General features: G+C 39.2%; 1 protein-coding gene across 2 annotated transcripts in view; it reads right to left on the bottom strand.

The window, feature by feature from the left end:
• The window catches only part of F5 (coagulation factor V), a 35,841-nt gene extending 19,350 nt beyond the window's left edge, over window positions 1-16,491 (bottom strand). The window contains exons 1-9 of one of the 2 annotated variants that reach the window (XM_071560888.1): window positions 16,231-16,491; window positions 13,060-13,151; window positions 11,560-11,682; window positions 8,059-8,271; window positions 5,155-5,298; window positions 4,048-4,269; window positions 3,257-3,422; window positions 1,328-1,505; window positions 172-274 (exon numbers count right to left, since the gene is read on the bottom strand). In XM_071560888.1, the coding sequence (XP_071416989.1) occupies window positions 172-274; window positions 1,328-1,505; window positions 3,257-3,422; window positions 4,048-4,269; window positions 5,155-5,298; window positions 8,059-8,271; window positions 11,560-11,682; window positions 13,060-13,151; window positions 16,231-16,391 (1,402 nt within the window). In that variant the 5' untranslated portion in view covers window positions 16,392-16,491. The remainder of the gene's footprint in view (window positions 1-171; window positions 275-1,327; window positions 1,506-3,256; window positions 3,423-4,047; window positions 4,270-5,154; window positions 5,299-8,058; window positions 8,272-11,559; window positions 11,683-13,059; window positions 13,152-16,230) is intronic. The other variant, XM_071560879.1, reaches the window with a different exon arrangement.
• Window positions 16,492-21,378: the final 4,887 nt, after the last annotated feature.

The following is a 21,378-nucleotide window of genomic DNA, read 5'->3' as shown; positions in this document are numbered from 1 at the left end:
CTTTGCAGATAATACCTAGGTCTCTCAATAAGGCAACACAACAGGTAAGCAGAGGCAGAGCACAGAACAGAGGTCTCCCAGTCACGCACATTCCTAGACACAGCACCTTCTTCAAAGCAAACCATCCACAACAGTTAATGACAGACAAAACATATTTCACAAGTATTTTACCTGTGGAATCTAGAGGATAATCAGCTCCTTCTGCATTCTTTGAAAATGTCACTCCATGGAAGTAAATGCTGTAGGGTCGACTGGCCTTATTTTTGAATACAATCTATATTGATAGGCAAATTAAAAAAAAATTAGTATTCAACAAATCCTTGCCAGAATACATAACAAAGTTTCCACTGTGGTAGAATGGAATTTGCCTGGTTTCAGTCCAGGAAGTGCCAGAAAGGCAAAGGGATGTACTAAATATTGTCTGAAATATAAACCCACAGTCTAAATGATGCTAGTACCCTGCTTCTGGACTTTGGAGAGCTCACTTTGTGAAGTTCAGCTGCTTATACCTCATCACTGGAAGGTCTAAAAGGAACACTTGTTCTTCTGCTTACTAGGCACACACTATCTCTGGGAGTTATTGACTAAAGTTCTTCAGAACCCTCAATATGGGAGAAAACAAATTTAAAACCAAATCTTGTCCCCACTTCCAAGACCCAATGTGCATATGTAAGGAAAAGGCAAAATTTCCTGCCTATTCTTGATGAAAACAAGAGAGGGTGAAAAAAAAGGAAAAAACCCAAACAACGAAAAATGCTAAACTCAGAGTCACAGACTCATGGTGGAAATTATGGAAATTAAAGCTCATGGAACTTTGTGATGCATTAAGTGACAACAGAAAGACAAGTGGACGTGATAGCAGCACAGGGTTATAAAGCAAATGCTTTGTAGTTTCACGGTATAATTTCATGAAAGAACATTTAACTATGGAGACTGAGTACCATTGTCTAAAACAGCCAGTAAAAAAAATCCACATAAGAAATGAGTGACTGATGAAGTTCGGCCTCACATACAAATCCTCCCAGGAAGTCTACCTGGGTTTAGCTTTTTTCCCAGTTTGGACCAGTGTCAACATATATTTTACAAAGAGTGTGAACGAAGCATGTTTATGTTGTAAAATAAAGCACAGTTATGGAACCTTAGAGGGAATGCCAAAAAGTGTAAGCTAAACACTATCATTTGTGATTGTACCTTTTAATAGGACAAATATTTGTAACATTAGCTATGTTTTTTCACAATCAACACAAATCAAACTACTTCTTCTGTATCTCTGCCTCAATGAAAATTATGGTATAGTATAAATAATCTCTGTATTTATGTTACTTACTTTGACTTTATCATTGAGTTGAGCTCTGATAACAGGGCCCAAGATTCCAGTTTCCTTGGGGTGGGGATTTTCCAGACGTTTTGTGAAGGTGGCATCAGTGTATTGCCTAAAAATAGCCTTTTTATACTTTTTACCTATGAGATTTGAGTAGTTGTCCAAATGTTGTGTTTTATAGTTTCTTAAAAATAAAGGAAAAGACAAATGATTAACAAAACTTGAATAGTGACATTGTTTAGAATACACAAGAAGTACTCAAGGAACTGGTAGAAACCTCACTGCTTGAAAACAAATCCAAACCCTAAACTAACCTAATGCTCTTCACCCCAAATTCTAACTTAAATTAGGTAAGAAGAATCTTGGACCATTACTTGTGTTTTACTATCACATATGACCAATTAGTATCAGAGTTTACATTTAATTTAACAGGGAACACATGCAAGAAAGAAACAAACTGAAGTAGCAGGTACATTTTCAAGGTAAGACAACAGAAATCACTGTTCTCCTTTTAAAAATACATAGTTGAGCATAGAAAAAACCAAAGAATTTGCTTACAGTAGCAAAGACTCCAGGAGAAATAGGAACAGATAAACTTAATCCCAGTCAAGCACTATAGAGTAAGTAGTGTTACGCTGAGGATTAAAACATTAAAATTTTTAATGCTGAGAGCAAAATTAGGATAAATACTGGGAAGTTACAGAGAGTAACATGTTCATTGTCACTTGCACTCCAGAAAAGGTTACTGAACAGGGATAAATTCTGCAGTTTTCAACAGAGGAAAAATCAGGAAAAATCAGAGTAATTCAACAATTACTGAGGTGGTTAAGTAATTGTGTGACTAGCAGGAAAGATGTAAAAGCTTGCTCCTTGTAGTCCAAGAGCAAATAAGGGAAGCAAATCATGCCAAAGGAGGAGGAGTTTCATGAGCACTGTATTTCTGAGGAGATATATGAAACTATAACTCTTACAGAATAAGGAATTTGTCTTGTTTGATCCTTAAAGGTTCTTATGAATATCAGCTTATAAAGGCTTGTAAAGGCACAAATACCAAGGGGGAATTGACAGATTGTAGATATAGCCTTACAGTGCACTGGTAGCACTGTATCCTAAAACATCGTGTATGTTACAGAAGTCCTTCTATTTATTTTAAGCTGAACAAAATAGTCCAATATGCTTATTTGTTATGACTTCTACTACATCTACATTGGTGCCAGGCAAAGGTCATTTATAGAGAGATCTCTCTTTCTCCCAGTCCCTAAACACTTAATTGTACTGACATCTAAAAACTTTTAATCTCCAGAAATATTCCCACCTTCCCTTTCCCTTCCTCTTAAGGATTGTTTATTTCAGCAGAATTCATGTTAAAAAGTATTTTAGAAAATAGTCTTGTATGCTACTTTGAGCAATTCCTAGAATCATATTCCTCTTTTGGGCTCCCTGTGAGAGGTAAAAGGTGTCCACTTTTGGGCTCCTCAGCAAAAGAAGTCATTGACAGTGGTGACAGTCCAGTGGAGGGCCACCGTGGTCATCAGAGAGACAGAGCACTCGATAAAGAAGCAAAATCTAGATTTATTCAGTTGTGCGAAGACACAGCTAGAGAAGCATCTTATTTATATCTGCAACTACCAAACTGGATATTGTAGAGAAAGCAGGACCATATTCTTCTCAGAGTTTCATAGTGAAGAGATGAGACACAATGGTCACAAGGTGCAATGTGAGAAAGGCTGATCAGATATAAGGAAAAACTTTTTCACTGTGAGGTTGCAAAGGTGCTAAGTGAAGCTGGGGGGTCCCTGTCTTTGGACACAATAACAACACAACTGGATAAGGTTCTGTGCAACTGTATCCAGTTTTGCTGTTAGATCCCCAACTTGAATTATCCCGTGATTTCATGTTATCATTCCATATTATGTTGACAAAGTATTACTTTACCTATCAAGGCTGGCTGGAATAGTTGGGGCATAATCCCAAGTAACTTCTTCTGCAGCAATGAAATATTCCCAGTTTTTGACCATAAGACGTTCCTTATAGGAGAGACGACTCTTCTTCACCACTTTGTCCCCACAGTCTCTTACAGTGAGGTAACCATGCATTCCAGCTAATTAAGAAGAATATCACAGTGATTTACCATTTGATGAACTCTTACCACTCCAACTGTGTTTCTCATTCCTTTAGCTAAGGCTGCCAGCAAGACTTTGTTCATCTGACTGCTATCTTTTCAGGCCTGAAAGATACTTTCTCCTGGCTTTCCCCCCCCCAAAAAAAGAGACATTTCTTTCAGTTCTTAAAAGAGAGACATTTCTTTCATATTTTAAGCACAATTCTGATCATATCAGAATATCACTTTTAGATGATGAACAGCAAACATTTTCATCAGATTAAGTTGCTTTCAGCTGAAAGTATCATTTCTCAGTTAACGGGTTGTTCTTTACTCATTTTATAATGGTGCTTATCTGAGCAGCTCACAGAGACTCAGATGCTGGAGTGTTGATTCCCTGTTGCTCTGTGACCTGCACACAGCAGTAAAGTTGCAGATAAGTCTTTTAGCTCATCCTGCATTTTTCACTTCAACAGAATTCCCTGTTCACCAGTGCTTTCTTACTGAAATTACAAAACCCCCTGAAACAGATTAACTGTGCTGTTGCAAAACAGTAAAAGCCATTTGGGACATAAAGAGGAGAAGGATAACTCTACAGGTGCCTAAAAAATAGATGTTTCCTTGCCTTGCAGGTGCTTTTGGACAAGAGAAGATATGAGCCACCTTCCTTCCTCAGTCACTGTCATGTTTACTGTGGTTGAAGCTCCTCCCACCAGGTTAATGGTAGAAACTCGATGATGCCTTTGCTCCATGGACTGGCCATTGATATGAATGGAGAAAATTTCTGGCTTGGAACTCATTCCTATCAAATGCCAGCTAATGTTGTCATAAGCACAAGCCTCTAAATCTGAAAGAGACATGACAATAGGGTTCAGAATACAGGCAAATCATTGAAGTTCCCTATGAACCCTAGGTCTGGAGTGAATCTGCACTCAAAACATTAAAAAAAAATCTCTGATGCCTGGGATCAGTATTTGCAACAAGATGAAGTTTCAGAAGGTTGGAGATGGAAGAGATGCCAAAATCCTGGACATCAGTGGCAGACAGGTGTTTACACCTTACCTGCCAGTGCCAACCTGACTTAGAGTGAGGTGGCACAAAAGGAAAAAAAAACTGCCCTCTTTTGGAAAGCTGATCTGTCCCTGTTTAGCGGGTGAGGAGAGGAACAGGGCAGGGAAGGAGAAGAACAAAGCTAGGATCCAAGCTAAAGAATGATGTGGTATGTACTGACGGTCACTGCCCTATCCAATATTTGCTTAAAAAACCCACTTAAGACAGCCTTTTGTATTTACTCAGTGGACAGAAGAGGGATATGAAAGTAGTTCCTTAGGAGAACAAGGGATAAACACTAGCAACAGAATAGACCCATTAGCACCTTCCTAGTCTTCTCACTTACTGGTAACTAACTTTCCACTTCCAGGAAGTTCTTCAGCTAGTATGTTCTATAAGCTGTAAAACAAATAGTTCGCTTAACTGCATTACTCTCTTGCCATCACCTCAGTAAAAATTGAGGAAGTTTAATTTTCTTTTTAGAGTTAATAACTCTGTTCTTCAAGCAGAATACATCTTAGAGCTATTCTAGAATTTAGATGCTCATGGACACATTCTAAAAAAGCCTACTGCATTTTTCTACTATTTTTCCACATTCGTATTCCCATGCATGAAAATCAAATAAAGGTAATATTCAATGTTCATCAGTGTTGATTTCATATCACACAAGCCTGAACAGTACCTGGTAATGTTCCATCAGAATAGCCATTAATTGTGTACTTGACTGATGCTGATCTTTGCCAACTCTTTTTTTCATCAAACACACCGAACATCAGTACATACTCCCTGTCGAAAAGTTTCTGTGACCCATCCTCATTTAGGCTTCCTATGCAGGAGAAACAACAGGTTTTAATTAAGCCAAAATAAAACAGTTTTCACATCCATATAATTGCATTAACGTATCTTTAATGAGCTTGCGCCCCTGTTAGCATGTACTGGCAGAGCCTGACCAAAATAAGGCCTTAAGAACACTCATAACGTGATTTTATTTCTGAAAGTACTTTTGGGTTGGGTAACCACAAAATCCAGAGGAGACAAACACCTTGCAATGAATAGTCTCGCACAATTCTGGCCACGTGTTTCAGGGACTGCCTTAATGAATGGGATTGCCAAATACCTTCTGTTCACAATCAGGTGCTGCCCTCTCTTTTGAAACTTTGAGGCACAGAGATGGCAGAGTCACCAGCAGTGTGGACAGTACCTTTTCAAGAACTACACTGAGGTCATCAGAACCTTTAAAAATCTTAAAACTGACCATTCAGCAATCAACATTTACATACAAAAGACTTAAACAGATACTGATGAACTGGATCAGTTAGAAGAAACTGTCCAGTTCATTTTGTGATACAGGTGTAAGAAGTTGAATTCATTCTGGACATGCCACACAGAACTGGTGTGATTTTACTGACTCTTTCTGTAGATTGTTTACATCTAAAACTTTCTTTTGCTACTTTCCATACATAATCCAGTCCCTCTGGACTGTAGGAATTAAAAATTTGGGAACTTTTTGATTATTCTACTTAGGAAAAGAGACACTGGAAGCAATTATCTTTAATATAATCCCTTTTTATTTATGAGAGGCTACAAAGTCCTGTTTTCCTTAAAAAAAAGTCTCATACCAACAGAGGAATTCATCTGCTTGTCACACAAAGAACATTCAAACAGTGCTTTAGCTCAAAAGTCCACTTTTTATAACCTTTACCACCTATGCTGCTCTTAATGTGTCAGACTGTGGTGAGTTGATCCCAGCCAGCAGCCAAACACAGACACTTCAATGCCTTCCCATCCCCAACAGGACAGGAGAGAAAACAGGAAGAACAAAAATTAGAAAACTCACAGGTCAACAAAGATGTTTTAAAGGTGTAGGACAGAAGGGAAAAAATAAGCAACACAGAAGAAATCACTTATCATCTCCCACAAGCTGACCAATGTCCAGCCAGTCTTTCAGGAGCAGCCACCCTGGAAGTCAACCTTCCCCATTCTCCCCACTCATATTGCTTCTTCTTCCTCTGCCTCCAGTTCTTATTGGAGAATAATATTGCATGGTAGAAAATAGTCCTTTGGCCAGTTCAGTTCATCTGTCCAGATGAGTTCCCTCCTAACCTTTCATCCAGCCCCAGCCAACTAGCTGGGGAGGTCTGAGCAGGAAATAGCTCGAACATGGGTGGGTGTATTATCAATGTTATTTAGCCACAAATCCAAAACACAGCACCATATGAGCTGCAGCACAGGCAGACCAAACACAGAGGTATTTTGTGCACCTGCCATACACAGTGCCTAGTCAAAGAAACTGTGTTCAGAAATCTTAAAAATGTGCACAGTGAGCTGCTTGTCTTTGCTCTAGCTAGAAACATATGATCAAGTTGTCTTAAAGGTAGTTGTCAGACCAATCCATCTCAAGCTTATATCCAGCTGAAACCCACAATATGAATTTGAGAAGCCAGAGAAGGAAGTAATTTCAAAGTAATTGCCCAGATTAGCTCCACCCATACGCCGTAAAATGCACACATACACAGAAACACAGAGAAAGAAAACCCAAGAAATTAGGAAAATAACAAGTCCTAGGTAATACTAAAAGCACCAATCCTCATAAAAAATAGGAGTAACATAATTAATACTAATGCCTCTCATTTGAGGTGATACAAGTAGGTGTGTTCTACAATTAAATGAATATCTATCAGTCAAGAGAGTGTCCTTGTGCAACCCCACACTGAACAAGTTTTATGTTTACTTTCAGGAAAGCTTCAAGGTCCAAGTCCATGCAGTCCACAGCCTACACAAAATTTTTGAGTCAAAGCGCAGGAAAAGAGGATCAAGCTGAATAACTCACTGTGCATTCACTACAACAAGGATACATATAACCTGGAAAAAACTTACAATGTAAGGGATCAGCAAGTAGTTGAAGTAACTAATGTTATGGCATGCTGTTTCAAATGTCCTTCAAACCATTGATATGCATCTAGCAGCTATTTACAAGTCCTACGAGACACCAGTTCTTACAGTGGAGATGGAATTCAGTGGTTCAGAATGCTAAAATCTAAAGTCTCTTTTTGCATGCAAAAACAACTTTAACACTTAAAACCTGCTCAAATTTGTGCATATTTTCAAATGACTTAGCAAAAGACACACTGCTCGGCAATATTAAACCCTTGTTACACAAGACAGAGTGCTCCAGGCTCTTGATCAGACAGCCTTTAAAAGGCATGGGTAAAACAGTTATTTCTTGCCTTATTCTCAGAAGTGGTTGAACCATTTTGAATGAAGTTTTAAAAAATACCTACCTAAGACAGGAAATTTAAGGTCATACATTTAGCAGTTAAGCAACTGAAAATGCAACCAGTTCTGGCAAATGTACCTATTTAATAATGCTCTCTGTCCATCCTATAATTATAGGATGGAACTGCATGAAATCTGGCATTTAAAAACTTTAAACATCTAAAAGAATGATGTTAAAAATGTTTATTTTACACTGCATGTAAAGATGTGGAATAGAAAATAATGTATCTTCCCTCAATATCATACAACCTTAACTTTGTGAAGAAATGAAACTGTATTACCTCATAGTAATCTTAAAGCATTTCATTACCTTTCTTACAGATAAGCAATGCTCCAATCAGACCAGAGTTAAAATCCATTGCCATGTTCACATGAGAATAATAAGCATAAGTAAGACAAGGAAGGTCAGCTTCTCTTGGACCAACTTCTTCTGATACATCCCACATATATGTGTAGACCTGGCCTGGAAGTACAGCATCATCTTTTTTTTCTGCAGATGATGTTCTGTCATCATACAGGGCGCCTGCAAAGGAAAGAGTCAGTGGGGTGGCATGAAAACAAAGAGCAACTAAAACAGCTGGAATATCCTCCTACAATCAGTTTCAAAATCTTGGTTTGTTTCTTGCATATATGATACTTCAGCTTCAAAGAGACAACTCTTGGACATGTTTTAAGAAGGAAATTTTGAGTGCACAGAAACAGGCTGTACCAGTGTGCTGAAAGGCCAGCCGGAGGGGAAGACGGCTGGCTTGGTTAAATAGGGAGATTCTGAAAGAAATCAGGGATAAAAAGAAAGTTTACAGACTATGGAAAAAAGGGCTGACTACTTACGAAGAATTTACAGATAGAGCTAGGTCATGCAGGAAAAAAATTAGGGAAAGAAAAGTGGAATTTGAAGTAAATTTGGCTATTTCAGTTAGGGATAACAAAAAGTCCTTTTATAAATACATTAATAACAAAAGGAGGGGCAAGGAAAACCTCCATTCTCTGTTGGACTTGGAGGGAAATATAGTTAAGGAAGATGAGGAGAAGGCTGAGGTACTTAACACCTACTTTGCCTCAGTTTTCACCAGTAAGGCAGGTGGCCCTCTGGAGCTGGTGGACAGGGAGAGGGAGCTGAATACCCCTCCTGTATTCCAGGAGGAAATAGTGACCGACTTACTGAGCCAGCTGGATCCTAACAAGTCTATGGGACCAGATGGGATCCATCCCAGGGTGATGAAGGAGCTGGCAGAAGAGCTTGCCAAACCGCTCTCCATCAGCTTCCAACAGTCCTGGCTCTCTGGGGAGGTCCCAGATGATTGGAGGTTGGCAAATGTCACCCCAATCCACAAAAAAGGCTGCAAGCAGGACCCTGGCAACTACAGGCCTGTCAGCCTGACCTCCGTGCCTGGCAGGGTTATGGAGCAGTTCATCCTGAGTGCAATCACACAGCACCTTCAGGGTGGACAAGGGATCAGACCCAGCCAGCATGGGTTTAGGAGGGGCAGGTCCTGTCTGACCAACCTGATCTCTTTCTACGATCAGGTGACCCACCTGGTGGATGAGGGGAAGGCTGTGGATGTGGTCTATCTGGACTTCAGCAAGGCCTTTGATACTGTCTCCCATAATATACTCCTGGAAAAGCTGGCAGCCCATGGCCTGGACAAGTGTACCCTCTCCTGGATTAAGAGCTGGCTGGAGGGTTGGGCCCAGAGAGTGCTGGTGAACGGAGCTGCATCCAGCTGGCGGCCAGTCACCAGTGGTGTTCCCCAGGGGTCTGTGTTGGGTCCAGTCCTGTTTAACATCTTTATTGATGATTTAGATGAGGGGATTACGTCCATCATCAGCAAATTTGCTGACGACACCAAGCTGGGAGGGAGTGTCTACCTGCTGGAAGGCAGGAGGGCTCTGCCGAGGGATCTGGATAGACTTGAGAGATGGGCTGATTCCAGTGGGGTGAAGTTCAATAAGGCCAAGTGCCAGGTCCTGCACTTTGGCCACAACAACCCCATGCAGCGCTACAGGCTGGGCACAGAGTGGCTGGAAAGCAGCCAGGAGGAAAGGGGCCTGGGGGTACTAGTTGACAGGAAGCTCAACATGAGCCAACAGTGTGCCCAGGTGGCCAAGAAGGCCAATGGGATCCTGTCCTGTATCAAAAATAGCATGGCCAGCAGGACCAGGGAAGTGATCCTTCCCCTGTACTCTGCGTTGGTGAGGCCACACCTTGAGTACTGTGTTCAGTTCAGAAAGGATATTGAGGTGCTGGAGCGAGTCCAGAGAAGAGCAACAAGGCTGGTGAAGGGCCTGGAGCACAAGCCCTATCGGGAGAGGCTGAGGGAGCTGGGGTTGTTTAGCCTGGAGAAGAGGAGGCTCAGAGGTGACCTCATCACTGTCTAGAACTACCTGAAGGGAAGTTCTAGCCAGGTGGGGGCTGGTCTCTTCTCCCAGGCACTCAGCAGTAGGACAAGGGGGCATGGGCTTAAGCTCTGCCAGGGGAAATTTAAGTTGGATATCAGAAAAAAAATTCTTTACAGAGAGAGTAATGAGGCATTGGAATGGGCTGCCCAGAGAGGTGGTGGATTCACCATCCCTGGAGATTTTTAAACGCAGATTGGACGTGGCGCTGAGTGCCATGATCTAGTAAATGAACTAGAGTTGGACCAAGGGTTGGACTCGATGATCTCGGAGGTCTTTTCCAACCCAATCGATTCTATGATTCTATGATTCTAACTCACAATTCCACCTACATTGAGGAGAGTAACATGGGGACTGTAACTATTCCACCAGCCTTTTTCTTACAGATCAAAGATTTCCTAGAACTATCTTCACTGCCAGAAGTTTGGGCTCTTCATCCCTCTGATTAGGGTTTAGGATGGCATGAAGCTTCAGCTACGGATGCTCTGCAGAGGAATACTGCCCACTTTGTCACCTTTCTAACTGTCTGTCATAAAGCCACTGCATGGACTGGCATTGCTTTGTGGCCTCAGGCCTTTTGTACACTTCATTTCCAGATAATGAGCAGTAATGGCTCATATCTATTCTTGCCATATCCAACAGATCTGCAATATGACAAAGGGGAGCCAGAGAATCAAAATCCTAGGGGCAAAAGGCACATAAATTAATAAGACAGTCAAACTGAACTGTCTATCCCTTAACAACAAGCTGTTCTGTTCAACTACATGAAATGGAGTTACAAAACTCTTTTTATACCCACCCAGCAAACAAAACCTTGAATAAATTTCTAAACTGCAGGTCAGAGCTCTGACTCAGTAGCCAAGGCAGGGCAATCCAAGAAGCACGAGCAATCACTTACTCTGCGTTGGTGCAGACATTTTACTGTCAATTTGGCCACAGTTTATGATCTCTTTTTGCTGGTCTCACAAGGGGTCCAGGAGCAAAACACTGCAAAGCTAAGCATTAAATGCTGAGTATCACAACAGCACAATCAGCACTGTTAATTGTCTTTACCAATAATGCTACTGCAAGGGATTTGCAAAAGGTTTTAAGACCTGTATTTAAGAGTTTACATATCCTGAAATAAAATACTTTGCAATTATATAGGGGTGGACCACATGAGCTCCAGAAGCACCTTGCAACCTCAACAATTTTGTGATTCTGTGGAGCAGTATTAGCTCACAGGCTCTGGTCAGGAGACTGTACATGCCAGGTGACACACTGATGACCAAGAAAGGAGCTAACAAGTTTCAATCCAGGAACAACAGATATTTGGGTTACACATATCCTCAGACATTGGCCTGGACCTCTCTCAGTATTTCATGCAGTAGTCTACAAGTAAATGAACAAAACAGAGAGTTTTTACAGCATTTACCTTCTTCATTTTTGCTGTAAACTAGGCCTTGGGGATGAATACTGACTGGCTTGTCAGCCATATTTTTAAGGTGAATGACTAAAGTATCTCCGACTTCAGCACGCAGAGTTGGTCCAAGAAGTCCTGTAGTTATTCAGGATAAAGAAAGAGGAAAATATGAGCAAAACAGCAAGTTTAGTGAAACAAGGAATTCTTTCCCCCATTAGGAAATACCAGCTCTCAAGTACAAGTTGCAAAATTAATACAGCCAATGTAATACCACTGCAATGAAGATTTACCAATAAAAAGGCATATAGGGATTTAAATCCTGCAGCTTATAGTCAGGAATGTTATAAATTGTATATCTGGTAACAAGCACTTAAAAATTACAAGAAAATAATAAATATGGAGGGGGGGAAGTTTTTTCCAGGTAAAAAAACTTTAATTAATGTTGAGGTTCATTAGAAATTTCTATCGATCTTTCACATACAATTTAATTAAATAGTTCTAGGAAGACAGACATTTTATAGTTTAAGAGTGTAGAGAAAGGCATTCAAGCACATTTCTCTGAGTAGCACTCTCAATGCTAGAAGTCACAGAACAAAAAGAATTTTCCGTCCTACAATGTTATCCAAACAAATAATCAGACCCATGTTGCAAGTATCTTGAGGCATTTCCTGCAAAAGGTTTCAAAAGGAGCTTTTACCCTGACTGCCAATGTTGCAAAGAAAAAAGCAATGAGATGAAACTGCTAAGGCAACTTTTGGCTTATTAGGCTCTTTTCTTATAAACTATTTTGTAAATTTCTTTCTTCAAAGAGAAAGAAGCAGACTTGGAAAACAAAGCAGAACAAAAAACCTGAAAGGAATCAGATAATAGACTAGATCTTTCAAGGCACCTTATAGTAAGTTCATATCACCAACCTCACACACATTTACTTTGAAATCTAAATCTGAACATTTAACAACTGAAGTTATTTTATCTATTAATATGAAACCCAGGCAGACTACATAAGTATTGTGTCTAAGTACCAGAAATCAAGGACCATACTTATGTATGGCATAAGTATGAGAAGTTGTCTCCATCCCTTTAAAGCACCTTCAAGCTGTAACAGACACAAAGGCAAAGGGACATCTTTCACACTCAGCCTCAGTTTTTCCTTTCCATGGATCTATCAGAAACATATTTAGCTTTAAGCCTTGGGCTTTATCCATGTGAATTTATAATGTCACCACTGTGACAGTTCCATACAAATCTAAATGCATATGGGAAGTCTCCTCATATGCTGAAAACAAAGGGAGCAACTCTGTAAAGTGCAATTAATTTGCAGACAGCCACAGCCTCTGAAAGTCCAACCTCTCTATGGTCTTTGAAAGCCTCATGCACTGTAGAGACCTCATCCCCTGTGCTATTTGGTTTATGTGCAAAAAATGGGCACAAAAATACAAGCTTACTTTGCTTGTCACTAGATTTAAAAGAAGTAACAAACAAAAATAATCAGAACATTTCCTTCCTCTTTACCTGCAAATGTATCTGCTGGCTTTTCTCTTTTAAAATCAACTTCATATTCTCTGTAAGAAATTTTCTTAAACACAGGATCTGAGTGTTCCAATCTGAAACCAAAAGAGTTAAAAAAAATTGAAAGGACAAAGACTCTCATTGATTCCATTGCTGTTTAATGGATATTCAAAAATGAATCCTGGAATTACATTTAATCACTTGCACATTTTGCTGAAGGCAAAGCACATAGTCCAACTCTTTGTAGTGTCTTCCCCTCTCCCTCTTACTCTGTTGAATTTATGATGTTTCTGAGCTAGATCATTTAATATGGGCCATTCAATTACAGTACCTAGCACCCCTGATTCTGCTGGTGGTTTCTACAGGTCCTTTTGATACTGGGATGAAGATGTCTTTGCTTTGTCCAAGACACAGAGGAAAATGTCTCAATTATGCTTAACCTAGAAAGCATCTGACAAAACACAGTGAAAGAAACCTGAATTTCTTTCTACTCAGCCCCATCCTTGAACTTTAAGACTTGTCAGGATTCTACCAACAGCATTAACAGCAAGCTCCTGTCACAGCAATGACCTTGGAGACAAGCACAAAACTGTTCTCTGACAACGAAGGATCTCACAGCAAGTTAGAAAATGAGAAATACTGCAAGTGCCCTTAGACTTGTTACATAAATGATTTGGCACCCAGTAGATCACACAATGTTTTCTTAGAAAATGTTTAGGCAAGCAGAAGGAAACCAGCACACAACACTTCTGTAATGGAAACAATGATGAGAAGAGGGCTGGAGGGATAACAGCCTTTCAAATTTATTGGTTGATTTATTATAGTATGTATGATGACTGAATCCAACAGTAATTCTGCTTGCTTTCTTTGTAATGCCCTTTCAGGCACATTTGACAGTGGGGAGCTGACAGTGGGGTTGCTCAAGCACTGAGAGGCTGAGCAGAGATAACACAGGGATCTCACTTCAGTGACATCCAAGGTCCATAAGGGGGAGATCTCTTTTTGAGAGATCTTTTGTAAATTCCTCTGTGACACTCTCTGCAACAGCAGTCAGGCAAAAGCAGGTTGTGTTTTCAATTCATTCCCCTCTTGTTAAAGTCACGGATAAAATATTGTTTAACTCTTCAAGGAGACGGATCCCATCCATAACCCACATTGACAAGTCCTGCCCTAATGTGGCAATGTGCAATAGAATATGCATGTAAGACTGCGGGGTGGAAGAGGAAATTTATCAGTGCCAATTGTATAGCTAAAAAGAACAAAATACACAGCTCACTAACAGTTCAGAAAGCTCAGACTATGCAAGCCCAGTTACATAACTTTTAGGAACTGCAGCAGCAACGCTGCACGTGCAGATTTTACTTTGCTCTGAAGTGCCTTATAAATACCAGTTGTACATGGTAACAAACCTCTATGTAGATAAGATTAACACTCAGAGAAATTACGCTTCCTTTTCCAACCTGTATGATTGGAAAATTAAGGAAATAGTTCAGGGAGAATCCATTTTCTCTTCAGCCTCTCTTCAGTTATTTAGAACCAAAAGCAGCAAAGTATCAGATTCTTACAACGTATTTAGACATTCAACTGCTACCAAAATCAGCAAAAGTTACATACCCCAATGCCTTTGAGATCCAAGCCACTAGCTCTTCCTCAGTGAGTATCTTTGAATGCAGTTTTTGTTTGTTTGATTTTAGTCTGTTTGTTTATTTTTTCTGCTTCTGGTGGGTTTTGTTTTGTTTGTTAGTGGGATTTTTTGTTTTCTGTTTTGTTTTTTAGTTAGATTTCTGTAAGTTTTATAAAGTTCATTCAGGAATGTGACTTTCTCTAAATACTTATGATGGGTAACTCAATAGGCGTAGAACAGGAAATACTCCAGTTTTCCCAGAGTACTTCAGCTGAGCTTTGAAACAGTCTTGTGACTCAGTATTGCATGAAACAGTCTATCCACAATTTGACATTTAATGAAAAAGCAGTTGATGCTTATATTGATGCATCCAGTGTAGAAGAGAATGAAGTTCTAATTAGCAAATTCACATGCCCAGGCCAATATCTAAATGGCATTTGGCTTCATATTCCAACGTTTAAATTCTGGTTTTGTCTGTCTTGCAAGTTTGACATTATGCTTATACCCGCTGTATTAAATTTCCAAGGGGGATTTTAGAAATCACAAAAAAATTTTTAATTAAGTCTTAAAAAACCCAATAGTTAGAAATTGTCACAATCTGAAATGTAAATATTTTTCCATCTTATCCCAAGATGCAATTACATGTTTAGGAAAAAAAAATCATAAATGAAAACATAAGGAAAACAAGTAATTCATCAATACATACAAAAAGCATCCAAATACATTTTCAATGTAGGAGAACAAGTAATTTTACATTAATTTTAATGGTTAATTATTAGTAATTTTTTTGCCTAATTTAAGCAGAATTCTGAATTACATCCACCTTCTGTAATCTGTAGCATTGCACTTGCAGAGTTTATAATCCTAAGGACAATAGTGATAATACAAATAACATATTTTATATGCTTTATTGGTGCACGCAGGTAGGCTGGCCATTCTGCAATGCTATCGAAAAGAGTGAAATCAGTATTTTCACTTAATGAAGTACAGCAAAGCTTGGCCCTTTATTCAGCAGAACTCTGGATGTACATTTCACAAAATCACTGAACAACTCAGAAACAACAGCTAGTTCCAAAGTTCATCAGACTCTGATTTAAGTGAAAGTGATAGTATCCATATTGGACCATATTTATTCCTTCAGCAAATTCAAAAAAATCTGAAAATCCTTGAAATCTTACAAACCATGGCTCAACTTAACATTCTTCAAAACCCATATATGTAACATAAATACCATAAAAAAGCATGAACAACAAGCATTGACCTATGCAGAAAATGACAAAATTGAGCCCTGGAACGTACTTAACAAAAGTGCTCTGAAAACATAAATACAATTCTATCCACTAATGGAGCAAATAAAAAGGAGCTTTTAATACTTCACTGGCTGTGGTTCAGATCAAGCTGTTTAAAGTCAACCAAGCTCCTCCGAAGTCAACAGATCAAACTCTAAAGTCCTCCTGGGCTCTACAATTCCACAGGAGACAGAAGACATAAACTACTTCTCAGTCACAAGGGAGGACTAGTTTCATCCTTCTTATCCTGTACTTCATTACCTGGACTTTTCCTCAGATTCCGGTTTGTAGGTCCAGCTAGTGATCTGAGCCGCTATATAGTGCTCCCTGACCTTCGCGGCTCCTGCCACACGTTTCTCTGGGTCTGGCCACCACAAACCCAGCACAAGCAAGAAAAACAGGCGCCTGCAGTGCAGTGCCATGGTACAGATGCCTGTTGATGCTGCTCTGGAGGACAAGGCAGAAACAGCTGCTTTTATTGCTGTTGCTGCTTGTAACTTCCCCTCAGAAATGAAAAAATTATGATGCAAGAGGGTAACAGCATTTGCTACACTCAGGTCATTGCTCTTCACCTCCTCCTCCCCTTACTGACAGGGATCCAACAGAGATAAAAAAACTGTTTAAACTACCTTCCTTCCCCTCCTCCACACCACCTTCAGTGAGGGACAAGCACCAAGGAGAAGCCCCATTACAGACTGTGGTTGGGTCATTGTGTACTGAAGCAGCAGGATATCAAAGGCAGAAGACAATTATTTGGATTACTTCAATTACAGGATGTTTGACTTGCATGGCTAGAGGAAGGGGGGGCATATTTTCTATCTTCCCAGAAAACAGAAACCCAGCACATGGCTGGCACTGATGGAAATTTCCCAGGTAGATGCTACACTTTCTAAGAAACCACCCCCAGTTTAACAGCAGAATGTGAGGCATTAGGTGTGGGGTCTAGAAGTGGGTGCAGAGCTAAATCTAGCTCAGATCACCATGTACTGCATACTCATAACAACAAGCCAGTAACCTTTCCAAACATGTTGTCAGCTTCAGTTTGGTTCCCACTACACTCTCAAATACCTCAGGTAATGGGTAACAAATGGGCTTCTCAATGACACCTAACAGGTCAGCCTGGAGACTTTTCATCTAGTCTTGACTATGGTCTGTCAACATTTATCCATGAGAAATCATTAGGAAAATGCCTTTCGATGAGCTAATTACTGATGCCAACTGTATCAGCAAAAATGTTTCCCTGCTTTTGCCAGTGCTGAGAAGTTTGTCAAAACAACAAGCGATTTATATTTCCCATACACAGAATTACTGGAAAAAGATAAAAATCCCTTTCTATTTTTTTCATGGACAGAAGGTGAAAACAATGTTTTCAATAATGTTTTGATAATGCTTTCACGAAAAAATTACCTAAAACCTCAAATCAAAGTAATTCCACTCCAGAACCAGACAAAAGGGACAACATTTCCTCAGACTGCTTCTAAAGAAAACATCAGAATGGCCTAACTGGCAGCTTGGTTATTGCTATCCAAATTATCTGGCACCATATGGCCTTAGAAGAAATTGGGCAGATGGTTGAAAAAAAGAATAAAAATTGATAAAGATGAATAGTGAAATGCTCCCTACCAAACTTCAGGATCATTTAGTGCTTAAAGCTGAAAGCAATTGGGATCACTTAGACAGCATAGTACTACAGACATCATGGTATATTTTTCACTTCAAACAAATTTTCCTGACATTCCGTTTAATGAACTAAGAGTTTGCATTTGAAATTTTCATTTTAGTAGGTTTCTAATAATTTTTCCCTGTAATAAAAAGCTAAAATAATGCAGGCTAAAAATTAATAGCCAGAATACCTGTTTAATCCGCCTCTTGCTTCGTGTCTGTGAGCTGGGAATCATCAAATTGCACATAAATTAGTTACTCCTCTTTTATCCATTTTGATGAATTTGGGCATGGTATTTTTGAAATTTCTTAGTCAATAAATCATGCAGTACAAATCTAAAGGTAAAAGGAATTACTTTTTTAAGTGTGGCTGGTAATATTGATAGTTTTTAAAACAGCATCAAATTAGACTAGATATACTTTCTACTAACATTGATTAGCACGTATTACCCTTCTTTAAGACTTATAGAGCAGGGAGTCCAATACTGGCTGCTCACTTCCTTTCTCTTCTTCCCATACTCTCTATCAATGGGAAATTGAGATGCCTGAAATCATCTGGGTCAGCCTGCATTTCTTTTTCTTTTATTTAAGCTACTACATCACACTATCCCTCTAGGCTTTGAGAAGTTTTACAGCATTCTGAATATCATTACTAATAATCCAAAGATCTTGTTCCCTGACCAATAATTTCTAATATTTGCAATTATTTCCTGTCAGATGTGGTGAAAGTCTAATATATACACGACTCATATAATTTTTTTTTAGTATTGTTTCCCTGCAAACTATTACTATTAGTCACATGACAAGTAACTACATAATACATTCTTCAGGCTAAAGTCTTATAAGACAATGCAACTTTATCAGCTATTCAGGTATTGAGCTGGGATCTCTTCTATTTCACAACACTGCACATCCTGCAATTTTCATATTTTGTCCTCATTGCCAGAATAGCCTAAGTTGAGTCTGAGCAATCAAGAATAGTTGTTTCAAAAGAGTTGTAAAAGTACTGATATGCAACTTTCTGCAAATTACACATTATGACCACAACAAACTTTGTTCAACTTCATCACAAACACTATCCTAAGTGTCAGCAGGCACTCCTATCCTGATGGCTGCCATCAGTTTTCACAACTGTTTTATAGTGACAGAGAAGGAGCCAGAGATCTTAATGGAGAGGGAAGAAAAAGCTGTAAAACAATTCTGGAATTGGTTGCTAATAACACCCTAGCAGAGATCTCTCTCTCATCAAAACACACAAATCAATGCAGAGTGGTCCAGCACGCGCACTTTGTTTAGTGCAGTGAATGGATTTCATGGGCAAACAAGCAGCTAATTATTGATCAGCAGTGAACATGTGGGTCTGAAGTAGGTAAGGGACAGAGGGGACACTTACCAAATCTTCCAGGCAGAACTGGGAACAGAAACCATCAGATGAGCATCTTCACGTCTGCAAGTAGGCACTAAAGCCGAGAAAGGTTAATCTGCGAAATAGCTGATTTTAGAATTTTAAAGTAGATGTGCTATGCTGAAAACCACTTGAGCAGGGAAAAAGAAAATAACGCAGAGAAACTTCAGGTTTCTTTCAGACTACAATTAATACAAATGGCAGATGTGTGCTTTGGTGACAGCCCACACAAAAACACATTCTGTATACTGTTTGTGGCAGGCAGGCCGTGTGACTTCTTTGGTCATAAACATGCTACAAGGAAGAACATGTTTATTTCCCTGGCACTAAAGGGTTCAGAAGACAGATAATCATGTTGATTTAAACCTAAATACATTTACATGTTTTAAATCTGTATTTTTCCTTAGAAGAAAAACAAATGTTCTTTGTTAGAACTGACTGTTTCTCTAGTCAGTGTTTGCCAAAACCAAATATTTAGCAGGACCCAAAGCTATTGGCACAGAAATGCTGAATTCAATGAAGTTTCAGAGAAAAAGATGTTTATTTTCTAAATACTGTAAAATTTTATTTCAGTGGTTTAATAAATTTGTCTAAGGTCACTGGCTTATGGACTGGAGAAATCAGTTTAAGGAACTAAAACAGAAGAGGATACACTAACTTCCTCTCTTCAAAAACTGCATTAATGATGTGCAACTCAAAATTTTGGACTGATCCAAATTATTTTTTTTCTTCTGTGTGTTTAATTTTTGCCAGAAATTTTCCAGTTTGGCTCGACAAAGAATTTTGTTCCTACCGAATGTTTGTGTTCTCTGTGTTCCAGTTTGTCTTCTTTACTAAGAGATTTCTGTATTTGCCCAGCTTTACAACTGATATGCAACATGGGAGCAGCTGCCCTCAAGCTAAGTCAGTCTAGCAGCACACTCAACTTGGATTTCTTTCTGTAGAGAATAACATCAATAAGGATATCAGTGCAACAGTTTACAGCTAGGAAGATTTGCATCCTCTTCTCATAAATCCTCGTTGCAACTGAAACTGTATTGTCAAAAAAGAGAGCCTCCTATCAAGTTGTATATGTACCTACTTCCAACAGTAGGTATGATATTCTGGACAAATTAAGTTTTTCTTCTTTCATATGGTTGAGTTTTGTACATCCAGGTATCTTTTTTCCTAAATAGTAGATTTCCAACACTTCTTACAAGTTAGTAGCAGAGGTGGTTACTTTCCAATGGAAAAGCAGATAGGTATGTTTCTGCCTCAAACATGGAATCAGTAAGCTTTTAGAATAAGACACTAAATTGTATCTGTCCCTACAGACTTTACAACTCAACTCAAATTCAGGACAGTCTAGTTCTCTAGCAGTGGCTCAGGTTGTTTGTTAGCAAGCTGGTTAAACAAGCTCTTTTCTCACATATAGAAATGCAGCAACAGAAGGACAAAGTTGAATTACCCTGTTTGTTTAACACTATTTCCACCCTCCAGTATTTATAGCTTAGACTTTGATTAGACTTTTAGAAGACTAAATACAGAACTGCACTTCCCACACACTGCTTGAAAGTTACTGCTTTTATTCTTTTGATTTTTTTATTGGAAGCATGGGGGTTTTTTGTATTTTAAAAACATTTCATGTAAATTGAGGACTAGGTATCTGAAGTTTGACAATAGAGATTGTGATGGTCATTATTTTACATATTTGTGAGGTTATTCCCTTTGCACCATAACCTTCAGATTCAGTAGAGTTAAAATTTCACCAACATCTTCACTGCATGCAACACCTGTAAATGGGGAATGTACTCAAAGTCCAAGATCAAGAGACTGAGACCTAAAAGGTAAGTAAAGAGCCACAAGAGCTGTAAGATGCACAGTAGAAAGTGGACTCTAGCAGAGCAGAATCTCAGGAGCTACTCTGATGTACAGACAAAATTCAGACAAATTAATGACCATGTAGGATTTGACAGAAGCTATAACTGAGGTTACTACATTTGCACGTGTTTATACCAGTTCCAATCTTCAGTTCTACCAGAAATCTTAAGTATTAGTCCAAAAGAAGAGGAGGATTAAGGTACAGTACAACTGCTGCAACTGTGCCCAGGTCAAATTTACTTGCTCAGGTACAGCCACTTTGATATGAAGCCAAGCAGAGCAGCACATATTAGTCAGTGAGCATTGGGTTTTATGACACCAGACATTTCTGTGCTAAAAGTGCCATAAGGCATTAAATATCATTGTGCAGGAGGAAGCAGTTCTGCTGTGGCTCTGTTGTTTTGCTAGGGTCAGAGAAAAAGGCCTTCGCTGGTTTACATAAAAGAAAAAATCACACCACTTACTTCCATCAACAGCCTGAC

The sequence above is a fragment of the Pithys albifrons genome, chromosome 1 (assembly GCF_047495875.1).
Source record: "Pithys albifrons albifrons isolate INPA30051 chromosome 1, PitAlb_v1, whole genome shotgun sequence".
Classification (NCBI taxonomy): domain Eukaryota; kingdom Metazoa; phylum Chordata; class Aves; order Passeriformes; family Thamnophilidae; genus Pithys; species Pithys albifrons.
The sequence above is the reverse complement of the archived record's forward strand: the minus strand, read 5'-3'. Positions and strand labels throughout refer to the sequence as shown.